The sequence below is a fragment of the Gobio gobio genome, assembly GCF_949357685.1.
Source record: "Gobio gobio genome assembly, chromosome: 24".
Taxonomy (NCBI): domain Eukaryota; kingdom Metazoa; phylum Chordata; class Actinopteri; order Cypriniformes; family Gobionidae; genus Gobio; species Gobio gobio.
The window spans coordinates 13,816,899-13,836,539 of record NC_137120.1 but is presented as its reverse complement, the minus strand read 5'-3'; the positions used below and the strand labels follow the sequence as shown (position 1 = coordinate 13,836,539).

The 19,641-nt window shown below is 37.0% G+C and overlaps 1 protein-coding gene across 1 annotated transcript; it reads right to left on the bottom strand.

Moving 5' to 3' along the window:
* Nucleotides 1–4,832: 4,832 nt before the first annotated feature.
* LOC307120691 (uncharacterized protein) lies at nt 4,833–18,012 on the bottom strand. The gene is made up of 5 exons (XM_079807827.1): nt 17,870–18,012; nt 15,243–15,554; nt 7,187–7,489; nt 5,813–5,924; nt 4,833–5,734 (listed from the first exon to the last, which is right to left on the bottom strand). The coding sequence occupies exons 1-4, from the start codon at nt 17,913–17,915 to the stop codon at nt 5,830–5,832; spliced, it is 756 nt and encodes a 251-aa protein (XP_079663953.1). The 5' UTR covers nt 17,916–18,012; the 3' UTR covers nt 4,833–5,734; nt 5,813–5,829.
* Nucleotides 18,013–19,641: the final 1,629 nt, after the last annotated feature.

Here is a 19,641-nt window from a genome sequence, read left to right as displayed (position 1 = left end):
ACCGGTATTCTTGGCTTTTATTGTTACTCTTATTTTTTTATGCATTTGTTGTGATAATTTTATGATTCATTTTTAAATCCTTTTTATGAGCATTCCATCCCACTGGAATTATAAACAACATGAGGCATCAGGCTTTTTCCATGCTTAGTCAGTAGGGGGCGATCCATGAGCTTCATCTGCAAGACATGCACACAATCTGAGGTCTGAATAAAAAAACATGACTGAAAGCAGTGTAGTTAAAAAAAAACTAACTGCACTTTCATGTTTTTAAATTATATAAGACAACACAACAAAAATGCACAACCCCCAAATGTATCGTGTCAATATCATTTCATTCAACAAGAAAGAGAAGTGCAGAATGTCATGATAAAATGCTTAGACAGATACTGTCAAAGATCTACAGGATGTGGTCTATTTGGAACTCAATGTGACAAAAAATATATGAAATGAGAAGTGAAAATCAGAACACAAAGAATTTAAGTGTAAACTTGGTTCTTCAGTGCACTCTATTCGGTGTCTTTCGTGAGGTTTGTAAATGATGGAGAGGTTATGTTAACGCTATTTTTCCCTAGACAGGGTCTGTAACTGCAGAGAAGAGAAGCTGCTGAAAATAAACCGCAAGAATTGAGACCATCTGCAAACATTAGCTCTAGATCAGAGTGAGAAGCCTATATAATCTTTAAATATCCCCTCAAAATAGATGTTAAATCTATTTAACAGGCAGAATGCCTTTGACACTCGCCGCTCAGTTTCTGAGTCAAAGTGAAACCTGTAGCGGTCTGAGTTTATATGTCAGAGTGACCCAAATGAATGTGGTGTTGAGCGGACAAACGTCTTGCTCCTGTTTACTATTGCATGTGTGCGGTTGACTGATGGGTAAACGGGCAAAGGTTTTATTTTACACTGATTCATTGTAAAAAAAGTAGTGAATCCATCAACACTTCTAATTCTTACCTTTCGTGCATGCTTGAACAGCTCATATTTCTCTATCTCTCATGACATGTTGCCAACTACAGCAGACTAGATCAAACCAAACGAGTGCTGCAACATACCGGAGAGAAACATAACAGCACCTCTGATGAGAATGAGAGCTGTGAAAGAGGTCAAAGGTAAAAGCGTAGAAACTCTGTTATAAATTAGTCATTAGCTATTGAAATAGACTCTCTATTGAACAAGTGATAAACACAATAAGTTTCTGTTTGCTGTGTTATTAAAGGCTAAGGAGTAAAAAGTGTTTCTCCCCGATTGGCTCCAAACTGCAAGTTATCTGCAGATATTGTGTTAAAACAATATTAAAGACATGCATGCGACACTGGCATTTTTATGAAATCAACATGAGTTGTTCAGGCGTAAAGCAATTTGACGGATTTACCTCAAACGGTTGAAGAAAATTATTCGGGCTGTTTTGTTCTGTTTATGTTCTTTTCTTCTGGATGGTGAGTTGTGAATAGGCTACATGACCCACAAAGTCTTTGGAGCACTTGAAAGATTTAGATTTTTACAGATGTATGTAATCTAATCTTGTTCTTCAGGAGTGTTACTGTAGAGACTGATGAGATAAACGTCCCAATATTTCCATGTGGGCCCTATGTAGGTTTTTGAAGGCTGTCACTTGGGCCCTGCATGGCGGCCCAAATGGGCCCCAGAGAAATATGTCCATTAGCTCCACATGGGCCCAAAGGAGCACATGATAATTTGGACCCATTTAGATGTTCATTATATGCGCTCACTTTATGGGTTCCTAAATGGGTGCTAATAGCTGCGGTAGTTCGACTGGCTTTGTTCATTTTGTTCTTGAGTCTGCCGTTACTGAATTCTTACTGAAAAATCTTTAAAAATTATCCAATTATGTAAAAGCAACAGTAAAACTTTAGAAATGTTATATTGGGACACCCCTCCAAATCATTGAATTCAGGTATTCCAATCACTTCCATGGCCACAGGTGTATAAATCAAGCACTAGGCATGCAGACGCTTCTACAAACATTTGTGAAAGAATGGGTTGTTCTCAGGAGCTCCGTGAATTCAAGCGTGTGATAGGTTGCCACCTGTGCAATAAGTCCATTTGTGAAATTTCCTCAATACTAAATATTTTACAGTCAACTGTTAGTGGTATTAAAACAAAGTGGCAGAACTAGACTTTTATACATGGGGTGGCCGAGGGGTGGCTACGTCTTCTTTAGGGGGTCCATAGACCGTGAAAGTGTGTGTAATATTTATTTGTTTTCATTGTTTTGACCGATGTAATATTGTATTCTAATAAATAAGAAAACCACAATTGTAGATACCTTCCTCATATATTTGAAAATATATAGCAATATATGGATGGACAACCTATTTCTATATATTGATTCATATATTAAAATACATTGATATACAAACAAAACTGTTTTATTGCATATATGTTTATTGAAACAAAGTAGGCCTATTTTTTTATGAGTTAAGCAAGCTCATAGGTTTACAGAGAGGTTGATTAACAATAGTCCAAATAAAATTTTGCATGACATTCATTCTATTTTACATTATATAGCCATATGGATGGACCATATATGGCTATGATTCATATAGCCTATTGTAAAATGGAGATGAGAGTAGGCCTATTATAAATTAAATTATCATTAACAGCAGCAATTACAACATTTTTTTTTTTTTGAGTCCACTTTTTATTCCTCCACATGACATTTCATCATCAACATGACATTTCAGTCCTCCACACTGTTCTCAGGTCACTGTCCCTTCAGTGTCACGGTTCATGAATACATCGTGTCACCTTCTCTGTGTGTGTGGTTGTGTTGGAGGCGTGGTTTCTGATTGCTGAACACTTTGATCACTTCCACCAGCTGCACTCATCACCTGGGCTATAAATACATGTGTCTCACTCAGCCTTGTTGTCAGATTGTTGCAGTTTGTCTGGAGGTTCCTGGCTGTTTTGTGTGTTCCTGGTCGTGGCTCTTCGTTCCGGATTTCTGGATCCCGCTGTTTCGGTTTGCCCATTGCATGACGCAACGACCAGATATGAAGGTCGTCACTGCTCTGATGGGCGTGGCTTCTGCGGCTGCTGTTGTTCTTCTGGTTAATGACATAATTATGCACATTATATTGTTTAGCAATAATAAATGGTCTCTGTCTGGTTTCTTTCTCCATCTGCCTCAACATTTATTTTTAAAAAATATTTCTTGCATAATTTAGTTCAGTGTTATACAACAAATTGTGCTATATAGCACCTTAAAGGATTAGTTCACTTTTAAATAAACTTTTGCTGATAATTTACTCACCCCCATGTCATCCAAGATGTCCATGTCTTTCTTTCTGCAGTCGAAAAGAAATTAAGGGTTTGGATGAAAACAGTCCAGGGTTTTTCTCCATATAGCCTAATGGACTTCAATGGGCAACAAACGGTTCAAGGTCCAAATGACAGTTTCAGAGCAGCTTCAAAGGGCTTTAAACGATACCAGACGATGAATAAGGGTCTTATCTAGCGAAGCGATCAGTTTCTGCGAGAAACCGAGCAGTATTTATGCTATTAATTTACCTCTTAACAGACGAACGCGATCGTCTCTGAGCTCCGCCATAACTTCCGGAAAGTAAGGTCAAATTAGATCGTGGTCATAGATGTATACGTAGATGCCTCGTTAGCGACTGCACAGAACAGTAGAATGAGGCATCTACTATCGATATATGACCACGATCTAATTTTATTTAACAGAAGTTCCCTTTCAAAGCCTACAGCGAACGGCCGGTTTGGACTACATCCCTGTACATCCTGCTTTAATTACGTCAGTAGAACAGTTTGTTGACTAACCTCCGCCCACAAGAATACGCGAAAAAGGGGGCGTGGTCTTGTTGCTCCCGCGTGGAGAAGAGGAAGTGTTGCGTTTGTATAGCTTGTTTGTCGCCATGTCGTCAAGACGCTGTTATTTTCATCCAGGAGTCAAATCACCTTTGTTTGGCTTTCCCAGCTGTACTTAGAGATCATTGAGCGCATGCATCTCCATTATGGTAAGAGGCGTGACCTTTCCGGGCAATGTGCGCTAAGCTGCTGTCGAATCACAACACGGGAACCGCTGGCACAATCAGAACTCGTTACGTATTTCTGAAGGAGGGACTTCATAGAACGAGGAAATTCTCAGGCCGTTTTTAGGACAGTGAAAACAGCGGTATACAGATAAGTAAATTGTGTGAAAAATACTGTTTTTTTACACGCAAAACATGAACAAATGTTATATTGCACACTGTAAACACAATCAAAGCTTCAAAAAACACGAAAAACGGGACCATTAAGTGCTGTATAGAACCAAATCTTGGCGCTTCTGCGGTTCTTCACCGGTTCTTTGGGATGACTGAGGTGCTATATAGCACCATATATAGAACCTGTTAAGATATGGTTTTACACTCTTAAAAATAAAGGTTCTTTGGCAGTGTGTATGGTTCCATGAAGAATCGTTAATATCCAAAGAACCCTTACATTGCACAAAATGGTTAGAAAAAAAAAAGGTTCTTTAAAGAACCTTTCACTAAACGTTTTTTCAGGGAATCAAAATGGTTCTTCTATGGCATTGCCATGAAAACCCCTTTTTGGTTCTTCCTGGCACCTTTATTTTTAAGATTGGTTCTTTTAATGATATATAGCAACATTTTTTTAGAGTGTATAGTCTGATGCCAGTCAGATCCCATTTAGGTTCATAAAAGGTAGGAAAAAGAACAAATGAGCCACTTCTACTAATAAAACATGTTAACATCTTTGTTGTAATCTTTTTTTATGTCTTGGCCAATTTCAAAAACTTACAATCCATCCACCCTGTTCACTCTGACACCATATAATAGTCTTAGTTTGATCCAGATTAAGCCATAGCTTTATTGTGTATTTGCACATAGATCCATGAACATACTAATGGAACAGAAATTACACTTTGCATCTATAATATCAGTCATAAACCCCAATGCAAATAATCTTAAAATTACACTAAGAAACCAATTTAAGAGATATTACTCATGATATATGAACTTTACAAATACCTGCTGTGATACAGAAAACTATAAATGAGAAGGATTCAGATTCAAGACAAGAAGTCCAGGCAACAAACCATAGTCCACAATAAAATGAATGATTTTAAAATGAGGGATTCATAAAATGTTCATATGTATCATTGTCTTAAATATAACTGTAATTTTGTATAATCGGTTTCCACTGGAGTGCAGAAAATATCACACAGTAAGATCATATAAACATCAGTATATCTGTACTCATGTCTGCAGCCAGCAACTTTCGCGGATTTTCGGATTTCAGATTTGGATTTTCTCTGTGAAAAATCTGTCTGGCTTTCATAGACAACCTACAAGAAGTCTGGAAAGGTCTCGTTTTTTAAGTTTTGTTACAAGCTGTTCACACATTGGCAATACAAATTTATTAATACAAGAACATTCTTACATGTACATATTCTTACACATTCTTGCAAATGTAACATCCTTCAGATTTTCCCGGCGAAACTGGTCCGAGTCTTTTGCATAAAAAGACAACCTAAAAAGGTCTCATTTATTTAAGGTTCGTTACAAGATGTTCACACATTGGCAATTAAAAGTGATTAATACAAGAACTTTCTTACATATAACCCTTCCACTGATCAGTATGTCATGCAAAGCCATTGTGTTACAGATTATGATTATGTACTGTTGGGGTTGATTCTCCTCATTATTATCCTCATCCTGAGAGTGATTTACTTCATCTTCACTGAAACCTGTTATAAAACAAAATGTTTATAAAACAAAATAATGGTGTTTCTTTTTCAAGCTGTTTGTATGTATGTAATACTTACACCTTTGCCTTGGTTACTTATACTTTTTGCAGTAAAAAAAGAGCTACAGCCCAAACCATTAGACCAACACTGGCACCAGATATCCCTGATACAGCACCTGACCGTTCTGAAACTGTAATGATAAAGACAGACATTAGTGTGTGTGTGTATGTGTGTGTGTGTGTGTGTGTGTGTGTGTGTGTGTCTGTGTGTGATCTATAACACACACTATAAATCAGCACTATATAACCTGAGTGATGATCTGATACTGTAATGATAAAGACAGACATTAGTGTGTGTGTGTGTGTGTGTGTGTCTGATCTATTACACACACACTATAAACATCAGCTCTATATAACCTGAGTGAAGATCTGATACTGTAATGATAAAGACAGTCATTAGTGTGTGTGTGTGTGTGTGTGTGTGTGTGTGTGTCTGATCTATAACACACTATAAACATCAGCACTATATAACCTGAGTGAAGATCTGATACTGTAATGATAAAGACAGACATTAGTGTGTGTGTGTGTGTGTGTGTGTGTGTGTGTGTGTGTGTGTGTGTGTGTGTGTGTGTGTGGGCATGTTTTTGTGAAATATCAGGACACAAATGTGTATAATGACATGGGTATGACATAGGTATTACAAAAAGAGGGTGAAATATGAGGACGTTCCCCATGTCCTCACTTTTCAAAATGCTCATAAATCATACAGAACAAGTTTTTTTTTCACAGAAAGTGAACTGCACAGTCTCCTGTGAGGGTTAGGTTTAGGGGCAGGGGCAGTGTAAGGGGATAGAAAATACGGTTTGTACGGTATAAAAACCATTACGCCTATGGAATGTCCTCACATTTCACAAAAACAAACATGTGTGTGTGTGTGTGTGTGTGTGTGTGTGTGTGTGTGTGTGTCTGATCTATAACACACACACTATAAACATCAGCACTTTATAACCTGAGTGAAGATCTGATACTGTAATGATAAAGACAGACTGTGTATGTGCGTGTGCGTGTGTGTGTGTGTGTGTCTGATCTATAACACACACTATAAACATCAGCACTATATACATGTAACACAAAAGGCAGAAATTATGTATGTTATGTATGGTTGAAAGTTAACCAAGGTATTTATTTTTCTGCTATGATCTGTTCCTTATCAAAAGCTCATTTTACATTCACAACTCACAGAGCTGCTGATAGTGGTCAAGGTCTATTGGCTTAGATGTTTATAAGGGTCTACTAATTGTCACATTTAGTATGGATTATGTATGTTGTAAAATGTAATTATTCCATGCATATACTTTGAAACTATGTCAAGTGGTTCATTCTAAATATCAAAATAATTCTCAGAGCACAGATGTAAATAAGATAGTAATACTGAACAATCTGATCTACTCACCAGTAACACTGATGCTCCTCTCTATGGTGTGTGAACTGCTGTTCATCTGTAGATGATAAACTCCAGAGTCTCTGGTTTCACAGTCACTGATGATGAGAGATCCAGATTGAGGATGCATCTGCAGTCTGCCTTTGAATCTCACATCACCACTGTCATGTTTTCGGAATAGTTTGGTCCTTTCATTGACATCAGCAATGAGATCATCTTCAATTTTCCATATCAGATCATATCCCTGTATTTCAGTAACACCAGTGTGTAGAAAGACAGATTCTCCCTCCTTCACTGAGACTGTCTTCACGCCACCTGTCACAACAACAAAAACATATGAAGAACATGATAAAACATCTTAATAATCCTTTTTTTTTTTAAGTTTCAAAGAATAGGGTTCACATTAAAGTTCATACCCAAGATGTTATTTTATTGTTATTAAATAAATAATGTGTTTACATTTTATTTTGTGACTTGATGAACTTGATGTATGAATAATGCTGCACAATAAAATGTCTCATTGTCAGACAGCAGAAGTGAGAGGAGGTGATGGAGAGGAAAGTAAAACATGCAGCTGTTTGCAAAAAGCTACCTGCTAGGACATTGTATATTTCCAGTGAGGGAGGCAAACAAAGAATTTAAAGTAACATTACCATAAAACAAAACCTGAAGAGGATGAGTGATAGAGGTGAAATTCACATGAAAGGTGCATGTTTGTGTCAAGGGGTCTTTAGCTACTGAATTTTCACCTTGTTGCGGATGATGTCATCACGCTTACTAACTATGAACACAGTGATTGGCAGATAGGGGAAGGGTCTCATATATATATATATATATATATATTAAAATACAGATTTTATGTTGTATTTTAAATGTAGGCTATGTGTCACTAATTAAAACTAGTATGTTCAGCTAATTGTCAGCCTCTTGCATGTCTACATCTTACTTGTTGGCTTTTTATTGAAGGTTGATAATCAAAATAATAAATAAATCAAAATATGTAGGCTATTGCATGAAGAAAAGGCTCAGCACCCAAGGCACTATCGCCTATTGCTTCAATGGTGTTCAGTCAGTGTCTTTGGGCAGATTGCCGGCAACATCCATTAGGATTGTTTGTGATCTGGTCTTAGTGACTTAGGAGTCCTCTTGACTACTCCTAACATTTATGAGCTAGTTTCAGCACTAAAAAAAAGTTCAAAATAAATGTGGTGGGCCGTCAGGGCCTAAACACTATCAGAATCACTGACTTAAATTTTAATATATTTTTTTTCCATGAATGTGTGTTAAATTATTCCCATTAGTCTATTCTCTTAATTTAATAGCTTCTCTCTTGTTTGCATGGCTTCCAGTATTATGTTAGAGCTTTTATCCAATCATATTTCAGCCATCATGTGTTGCCAGGGTCAAAGAAATCTGCCTTGAGGCCTTCAGAATTAATATTGCGGGTGCCTCTTAAAATAAATGGCAATGAAACGGTGCGCTTTAACCAATCAAATAATACATCAGATTTAATCAGCCAATCAGATTTCAAGTTGGCAACACTGGGGCCATCTAGCAGGCGTACAATAATGTCTGCATTTTCACATCCTTTGATTGGATGGTCAGAGTGCGTACTATAACTAGCAGTCATTGTGTCCACTGCTTCTTTCGAGCGGACATTCTCAGTCCGAAAGCGAATTGAAACCTTTGCCAGAAATAAGACTGGACAGACTTGACTTTCAGCATTAGCCCCCATGATGATAGAAAAGGACTTGTATTGGAACTGAAACGCACAGATAACCTGTACAATAGAGTTATGTTAATTGAAGTCTTCTTTCTTTCCTGTAAAACATGCACAAAAAACACACAATTTGCCTTAATTTCAAATCCCTGGGAAAACCGAAATTGCCAGGGTTTCCATGGTCAGAGAACCCTACTACGAAAATCAGCGGCGTAGCACAAGATCCCGGGGCCCTATGCATAGGCAGTCCTGATGGGCCCCCACGTTCCATGTTAAAATATATTCCAGACTTTTCAAGGGCCCTCTCTCCCCTTGGGGCCCTGGTTATCATTACTGGTTTTCCCCCCAGTCCGACGCCCTGACCAAAATGCACGGAAAACCCAGAGTGGATGCTTCTGTTAGAGATATGTGGCGCCCTGTTATATTCATTTCTGTATAATATTGGTGGTTTCTATAGCCGTAGCATCAATGATTTTAAGAGGTGGATTAATTCAAGTAGGACACCACTGAAGGCCTAGGTGTGAAATGCACTTTACATATGTGTTGCCATAATAAGTGTAAACATGGTTGTTCATTTGGATGTATTTAAATTGTTCAGGTCTTAAAAAGCCTTAAATTTGAAGTTAAAACATTGCAGCAATTATGCATTTTTTATATTGAATAACTGAAATTGAAACCACATGACATGTTTGGTAGGCTACTTTTGTCATGAGTTTTCTATGAGGTGCAAAATTGTTAGCGTCACAGTTTAAAAAGACAATATTTGAACTATTATTACTATTTAGGCCTAGAGGAGTCATCACAGAGTCAATATAATTGAACAGAACAGATACTCACCAACAGCAATATAGAATTTTCTGTGTAAGATCATACTGATGGTGTTGATCTCCAGTTTATAATCTCCAGACTGATCGATGCGGATATTACTGAAGTTGAGGTCTCCGGTTTGATCATTCAGATGAATGTTTTTCCAGCTCGCGTCAACAGGGTTGTTTAATCCATTAACTGGCGCGAGACCATCTCTGGTTCCCAGGTTTGTAAATGAACATTTACTGAATGATTTTACTATCAAAATTTGAATTAATATCGACAAACAATACGTAATTTGAAAGTTTAAAGGCTCGATCATCGATATTTACGATCATAATGTCACAGCGACAACATCATTTTAATTCATATCAAGAGTTTGCAACAATTACACACAACATCGAATCTGAGAGTTCTGAAATATTTTTGTCCAGTGAAGATGGTAGACAAATTCAATCAACAGGCGTTGTTTTTAAGGCAATAAAGCCAAGCATGTAATCATTTAAGATATTTTAGTCCAAAAAGTGTTGATTTAAGAGGAATATTGATTAATCCGACTTCGTTTACATAACATGCCTTCAGATTGAATAATAATCATGTCAGTTTTCCAGTGAATTGTGAACACCAATGTTGCTTCAGTGGTAAAGATGGCGGCCGCGACAAAAAAAGTAATGTGACTGAAACCTATGAATATTACCATCTTTGCTGAGTCTTGTGAACAAAATAGCCCCGCCCCCTGCCGTTCTCAGTGCAGAGCCAATTGGTCAGACATTCAAAAAATTCCAACAGCATCACCAGCTGTTGGGACGTACAAATAGCCCGACATAGGCAGCCAGGGACAAGTAAAGTTCTGATGGGTTGAAAATGTAGCCAGCAAATATGATTACAAATAACAGTTTGTATTCCAGTCAGCCTTGTGTAAATTTTCATGTTTCTATAGCCTAATACCGGTATTTTAGTATTGTGTTCTAAGGTGTATTAATAAATAATGTATGTGCCACTGGTGTAACAAAACTGAATAAAAAATAATGACTGTAATCAAACATGTTTTCTGAACACTCCCCCTGTCTGTCAATGACACCCCTGGTTTTTCCAAACAGGAAGTCCCGCCCCAAACTCACTACATTGGTTGAGCCAGTGTTGCTACCGTATTTCAGACTGCTCTGGATGTTCCAGTGTTTGATAGTGCCACACAGTCTTCAACTTTTCTGGGAATCAACCAATACAAATGGCTTATTTTTTAGTGAATTCTGCATATTAAACAGTCCGCTGGGACATATTTTAACAATGAAAACACACATTATGTTACACATGTGTTAAAATCAACGTGAAATGGATCTCAAAACCTATTTTACTTCCATGATGTAAGCATTACCAAGTGAAACTGGAAATTCAATGAGGAAAAAATAGGGCAGGAGTTTTATACATCACAACTGATTGCATGTTAAAAAGTGGCCATTCCAGACCAGAATGGAGCCAGACCTGAGTTATGTAAATAATGTGCAAATACTTATTTGAAAAGTAGCTGAGAAAGCTACACACGGTAGTGTGCTGTAACACCATTCTACATTCACATCTTATATGCATGTTACCAGCAAACAGAATTAATTTTTCTGCCACAGTCAAATGGTTTAGCACATATGGCCTGTGTCCTCCATTGAACTATAATTTTTATACACAGGCAAAGATGTAAATGTTTGCAGACTGGAGGGAGAGGTATATCACTGTGATGTGTCATTGTGCTTTTTTTGTGCCAGCGTGACTGTTTCGGAAAAGAAAAAAACCTTTCTTTGTGTTAATAAATTACTGCTTCAACAATTATGTTCAGTTGTAAATAGTGTTGTATTGCGTTTCACATCATATTAATGGGATCTCCAAGAGTTTGTTTTTTTCAAGGTACTTTCACTAAGAAAAACAAAGCTTACAGGAACCTCATGTTTAGTGCTACCCATTTAAATTTAAATTATATCTTGTTCAGACATGTGGCTTTAACGTCACCGCTTTTTTAAGTTGCCCTGGCACAGTTTCATATATTTATTCTTAAATGTCTTTTATTTAAAATTAATGGATCAGTACTTTCCAAAATATTTAATCTTCTCTTACTGATTTTCTACAGTAGGGTATTTCATTTTGATACTTGAGAATTAAACTGACAACTCTTATTTTTCTAAAGAGCCGTCAGTTTTGCCTGTAGCCCAGCGGGTTGATGAACTGTGACTGTTTTAGTTTGTGTACGTCAGGTTTGGGTTTGAGCTCAACTAGTGGGGGCGACAGTTAACAGGTTAAGTCTTGATCCCCAAACTTCCACTGTATCACATCATCTCTTTGTTTTTGAGTAACACCAGTGTGTAGAGTGACAGTATCTCCCTCAGTCACTGACACTGACTCCACAACATCTGTCTCAACAAGAAACACATGAGCAGAAGAAACTGTTTAAAACAGAGATTAATCTTCCACACAGTCACACTTTGAAAATACATGTGAAGAGTCTAAAATCCGAGACTGAAAATTTTGAATAGACATTGCTCCTATGAAGTTATTTTTCTTTTCAATCATACATTCAAACTGCAAAAGCATTTCAGATTCAGCTCTTCAAATACAAATGTACTTTTTTAAACAGAAACAGAGTACATGCAAATAAAGGATTAAATCAGTCATCTTCATTTCAGACATGATGGTGCAACACACCACGTCTTCATTTTTATAACTAGTTTTTTATTGTTTGAAAAATACAAAATACCAGAAAGGGTTAAAACACACTTACTGGATCTTTCTTAAGCCATACATTTTTTTGTCTCATACCAACCTGCATGCTTCATATTTCAAATATACACAGATCAGGCATAACATTATGACCACTGACAGGTGAAGTGAATAACACTGATTATCTCTTCATCACGGCACCTGTTAGTGAGTGGGATATTTTGGGCAGCAAGTGAACATTTTGCCCTCAAAGTTGATGTGTTAGAAGCAGGAAAAATGGACAAGCGTAAGGTTTTGAGCGAGTTTGACAAGGGTCAAATTGTGATGGCTAGACGAGCATCTTGTCAGAGCATCTCCAAAACTGCAGCTCTTGTGGGATGTTCCGGGTCTGCAGTGGTCAGTGTGTATAAAAAGTGGTCCAAGGAAAAAACAGTGATGAACTGGTGACAGGTTGATTGCACGTGGGGAGCGAGGGCTGACCCGTGTGGTCCGGTCAAACAGACGACCTACAGTAGCTCAAATTGCTCAAGAAGTTAATGCTGGTTCTGATAGAAAGGTGTCAGAATACACAGTGAATCGCAGTTTGATGCTTTTGGGGCTGCATTGCCGCAGACCAGTCAGGGTGCCCATGCTGACCCCTGTCCACCACCGAAAGCGCCAACAGTGGGCACGTAAGCATCAGAACTGGACCATGGAGCAATGGAAGAAGGTGGCCTGGTCTGATGAATCACGTTTTCTTTTACATCACGTGGATGGTAGGGTGCGTGTGCGTCGCGAACACATGGCACCAGGATGCACTATGGGAAGAAGGCAAGCCGGCGGAGGCAGTGTGATGCTTTGGGCAATGTTCTGCTGGGGAACCTTGGGTCCTACCATCCATGTGGATGTTAATTTGACACGTACCACCTACCTAAGCATTGTTGCAGACCATTTACACCCTTTCGTGGAAACTGGGGGCTGTGGCTCTTTCAGCAGATAATGCGTCCTGCCACAAATCGAAAATGGTTCAGGAATGGTTTGAGGAGCAGAACGAGTTTGAGGTGTTGACTTGGCCTCCAAATTCCCCAGATCTCAATCCAATCGAGCATCTGCGGGATGTGCTGAACAAACAAGTCCGATCCCTGGAGGCTCCACCTCGCAACTTACAGGACTTAAAGGATCTGCTGCTAACATCTTGGTGCCAGATACCACAGCACAGCTTCAGGGGTTTAGTGGAGTCCATGCCTTGACGGGTCAGGGCTGTTTTGGCAGCAAAAGTGGGACCAACACAATATTAGGACATAATGTTATGCCTGATCTGTGCATTTCATTTTTATCATTATATTTTGCACAAAAAAGTTTGAATTTTACTAGGTAAATGCTTAAGAGTCTATGACTGGATCATTATTGCAGTGATTATTATGTTTCTTACATATGTTTGGCAACAGTTCCAGCATGACAATGTCAAGATTCATCAGGCTCAAATTGTGAAAGAAAGGTTAGGAGGGAGCATGAAGAATCACTTTCACACATTAATTGGCACCTTAAATTCAGTCTTTGAAATGTGCTGGAGGAGACTTTACAGTGCTCGACTTCACCAAAAATGTATGCACCTCTTGATGGAAATAAATGGTGCATCAATTTCTGGTCTGATGAATCTTGACATTGTCATCCTGGAATATGGCCATGATTTGTCTTCCTACATGCCCGTTTAAGAAATGGAAAGTTCTCCATCAATTAGGGTTAGAAGAACTGTTTCCAAACATACACTATATTGCTAAAGGTTTTGGTCTGTAGCTATTGACTCTGCAGAAAGTTGGCGACGTCTGCGCACTGTGCGCCTCAGCATGTGCTGACCCCGCTCTGAGATTTTACGTGGCCTACCACTTCGTGGCTGAGTTGCTGTTGTTCCCAATTGCTTCCACTTTGTTATAATACCACTAACAGTTGACCGTGGAATATTTAATAGTGATACAATTTCACGAATGGACTTATTGCACAGGTGGTAACCTATCATGGTACCACGCTTGAATTCACGGAGCTCCTGAGAGCGACCCATTCTTTCACAAATGTTTATAGAAGTGCCTGCATGACTAGTGCTTGATTTTATACACCTGTGGCCATGGAAGTGATTGGAACACCTGAATTCAATGATTTGGAGGGGTGTCCCAATACTTTTGGCAATATAGTGTATAACATGCACAAAACAATATTCACTGCAATAATGATCCAGTCAACTCTTAAGTATTCGCCTGTTTAAATCCAAACAGCAATTATTTTCTTTTCTCTAACATTCGGCTTGTGTCTGATATTATAAAAATATTGTGAAAAGCTATACAAATAAATTTAAATTCAATAGAAACTGGATTAGGTTATAAAAGAAACCTTGAATTTCTTATTTTGAATGTAGTGTCACGCCTTAAACCAACACTACTTTTCAAAAGGATTTCAATATAGCCACACATATGATTTGAAACAAATAAAGGCTTTTTATTTCTTAGAGTTAGAACAAATCTCCTTAACCCTAACCTTCTGTATAGTCTCATGTGATTAAAGAAAAAGATGGAATAAATACATTAAGAAAGAGTATTAATTCAAAACAAAATTAATTTAGTAACATTTGGAGACATCTGATTTGGTTGTTTATAAACCAAGTTCTTTCTTCCTAAAGTTAACATAAAAATAACATAAACCTCTTTGTATAATGTGAAGTATTTTTAAAGAAATTACTGACATTTTGCTCTGAATAGCACATTATACTAACTGTTGTCTTTAACTATCTTAAAGCCATTATAGTAAATTTGTAACCATTCCATAGCATCTAAACTGGTCTCGGACAATTGATTGACAGTTACTCACCATGGACAGTAACTTCAAATGTCTTCAAATTTGCATCTGCGCCCTTGATGTCTACACTATAAAGTCCAACATGTTCATTTCTGATGTTTGTGATGGTCAGTGATCCCGTCTGTTCGTCCAGCTTTAGTCTGTCTCTGAATATCCCGCCAGCACCATATGTGATTTCCCCTGCTTTGTTTATTTTAGCAATGATTTCATTACCAAACTTCCATATTATATCTTTCTGTACTTCAGTAACATCAGTGTTTAGAGTGACAGAATCTCCATCCATCACTGACACTGACATCACTGCATCTGTGTAACCAAACAGACCTGAACAACAAACAGAAACAATTTTGATACATAATATTGTAATCGTAAGCTTATACAATATTGAAATAGTAATGCTGTAAATACAGTATAGTAATGAAAGCAATTCCGTAGGCAAGTTTACATAATGTTACCTTTTCTTGTGCAATGCTAACGGGTCAATGACATGACGTGAATATTTTTGTGTCCAGGTGTGATGCGTTTGTGTAAAAAAAATTAAGTAAAATATCTAGCTTCCGCCACATCGAAAAAAACGTAACTTGTGTGCAATGTCATCAGATGTAGCATAAGCATTTTAAACTGTGTGAGGCACTACACTTTTTCCGTAAATTGAATACGGAAGGCAATCTGGTGGAATCTAGATATGTTACTTTATAAAGTTTTAAATATGGATATTTTTCTTACACAAACGCATAGCTTCGCTTCAGAAGGCCTTCATTAACCCCCCGTAGGCGTGTGGAGCAGTTATATGATGGATAGATGCACTTTTATGAACTTCAAAAACGATTCACTGTCATTATAAAGCTTGGATTAGCCAGGACATTTTTAATATAACTCCAATTTTATTCGACTGAAAGAAGAATGTCATATAGGGGAGCGCGGGGCACAACCTAACGCGGGGTTAGTTGTAACGCGCATGTTTTAACCCTTTCCACACATGCCAGAATGACGAAACTTGGTGTATTTACTAGTTGCCATATCAACATTATTTAGAGAAAAAATAGCACCAAAATGAAAGATAAAAATTAAAGAAGATATTGCTGAACATGTATTTAACCATAGCAAAAGTACATTTCCTACTTAAGTTTAGTTTTCATCTCTGTTTTTTGTGTTTTTTAAAATAAGACAAATCCGATATTATTTTAATCTTATATCTGTTATTTAACAGTTGAGATAGTTCTTTAATGCTGATCTAACCAGCAGAAGACACGAGCCGTGGTTTAAATCCCAGTTGTGCAGATGGTCTGCGTTGTAACACTGCGTTACAATGAGCCCCTATTAGAAATATGCCATTATATTCTATACTTTTATGAATTCTTTTGAGAAACCATGAGAAAAGAGTGAATAATGACTGAGAGCTAATGTTCAGAAATTATTCATTATTATTATGTTTTGATCTATGCTGTATAGCTGGATTTAGCGATGTGTTTGTAGTCAAACTCAAAAATGCTAATATTTTTAACGATTAAAAAATGCCATTATTTTATTTTAAAAAGTTAATAATTGTATTTTGTTGACAAAATATTTTAGTTTGTCTTGTATATTTTTTTGATTATATCAGATAACATTTTAAGCTGTTATTTGGTCATGTTACATTGTGCCCCACCACATGTTACAATGTACCCCACCTACGGGGCATGTTGTCACATTTCACTTCCATTCTTTCGGGGTAAATCAAGAAAAAAGTATACACTGTATTAATGAAACAAACCCACATAATTGTACTAGACATGTGTGCAATTAATGTGGGAAACAATAAATACTCTGAACCCCAAGTGGATTTACACAAACTGAGAAAGTCAGAAAGCGTTAGGTTGTGCCCTGCTCTCCCCTACACCTAGGTTGACTTGAGGGTGAGTAAATCATGGGCTAATTTTCATTTTTGGGTGAACTATCCCTTTAATAGATGTTAAATAACAGAACACGGTTCAGCAGACAGGGTTGCATGGACGCACAAAGACTGAACAAAATGGCATAATTCATTTGCTGTTTTAATGTAAAATATTTACTATTTATTTAACCTACCTTTTTGGAATAAATATATTTAAAATTAAATAATGTGGGGTTGGTGGCATGACTACTTTGAACACGTAAAATGTATTAGTACAAATAATAATTCAAACCCGCCCATTTGGACAGACAGGTTGCAACAACAGTCGATACTTGATGCTATTCGCAAATAGGCCTACTTTCCATTTCCGGTGTAGCTGCACCCTGCGTAGCTGACTGATTGAGAGAGAGAGTTATTTATTTTAGTTTTTCTGTTCTGTTCGGTTAAATCAGTTCATGCGTTTGTGTTACAATTTGTTTTCATGTAAAATAGCCTAGTAATGCTCAGAATATTGCAACCCGTCAGCGCCCTCTAGTTTTCACTACACACACACACGTGCAAACAACTTACCCCAAAATACACTTAAAATGATGCGGTCATCTGTCATTATTCGCAGTGTGATTTATCACAACGTCTATTTATATAAAGAGTGATACATGTTTGTGTTTAAAAAAAGTAGATATCTAAAAATAAGAAGATAATAGTCTTTTTTCGGGTTTATATCGAAAACGAAAGTGTTGAATTAATACAAATAAAATTGACTCACCATGCACGAGTAATAAAACCCCCAAAAAGGAAGTATTATTCCTCATATTGATGTCGCTTCTTACTGGGTGTAAATTGCAACAGCAGCGATTCGAGGTACTGATGATGGACTCGTATCGAACCTAGTCACGTGATTTATAGAAGGCGGATGTGGCACGTCATACTATTTTTGAAATGTTCCAAAGTGCACCTTGACGCGTGTGTGGGGGGATAAAGTATCTTCAGAGAGAGATTTTATCATAATAAAATGTTTTTTTAATCGAGTTTGTGATGATTTTAGGCCTAATAATTGCAGTATCATAATATATAAAGTTTTTTGTTGAAAGTGTTATTGATTAATTGGGAGGTGGTCTCTTTAGCATGATGCTTGTTTAAAAAATATTCAAAAATAAGTCACAATAAATGGAAATATAAAATAAAGACTAAAATAATTTGCATCCACATTTATTCACTACATTCTCTTTTTTAATAATATTTTTTTAACGTTTAACAATCCTTCAATAATTATTTTAAATGTGATTTGTTTTGTCATGCATTAACTCTCCTATCGCTAATTCATTCTTCCTCACGCGATTATCCGGATTCTAGCAAGCACCCTTTTATGTTATTACAAAAATGGCTAAACTTGTTTAGAACAGGAATCTGCCATACACGGTTAGTCTGGCCTGCTGTGGCATGTTATGCAACGGTCGCATTTAATATTTGTGAGAAAGTGGTTTTCTGTATAGACTACTTTACATAAGCCACATTTATAAGGCATGTCTCAACAGGTAGTAGACCCAGCGGGCAGTTGATGTCGAAACGATGTCAAATTTACATCAAACATCGTGGTCAAAAAACAGGTCAAATATGGAAATCAAACTGATGTCAAAAACTTGAAATCGTCAATTTGACATCCACACATTGATGTCTTCTCTCGACCACCAAATTAATAACACAAAAGTAATAATGTAAGAACAATTGTATACATACATACATACAATGCTGGATTTTGTATCTAGAATGCATGTAAAGCAAATATTAAAATTGTAGGCTATGGAAAAAGATGATTGATGGGGTAGATGGATGTAGATAAATGCAATTTCTGAACAATTTCCTAATCTGAATCTGAACACAGATCAATCGCTGTCTGGCCCTTTTGGCGTCCTGAATGAAGATGGAGCAAATTTTGTATTACTTGTTTTCGACATTTAAAGAGCATAGAGCATAAATAAGTAATAAAAATAATAATTTTCAGCAACCATCACTTGTAGTTACATAGCAATTCACAAAGTAATTTAAACTCTCTAAAGCTAGTGTTATACTTTCAGCAAGCGCAAGGTTCCGCATGACGTAATGCAAAACCACTGCCATTCTAATAATAAAAGACTGTTACAGTTTTTTACAATCACTATGACAATTTTTTCAACACTTTTAACAAATGTCCTAAACTCTTAATGCACCACCACACCTACCACACACAATTGGCAAAACGATTAATTTCATGTTCAAAATCACACATTGTAAATTAAACTCTGACATAAATTTTCTAAATAAAATAACACACTACAACAATACACATGTTCTCTTCCAACAGAAACATTTAGTCAATCATAGCACAATGTTATAAAAACACTAACACTAGATGGAATTACAGAAACTGCATAATTTTTTTTGTGTCAGATCTGCCCTTATACAATAGACTGTATATTTTATTGATCATAGATTGTGTGTCGTTTGAAGACTCTCCACATTTGTGTTTTGTTGGGTTTACAGTTTTTTACAATCGCTATG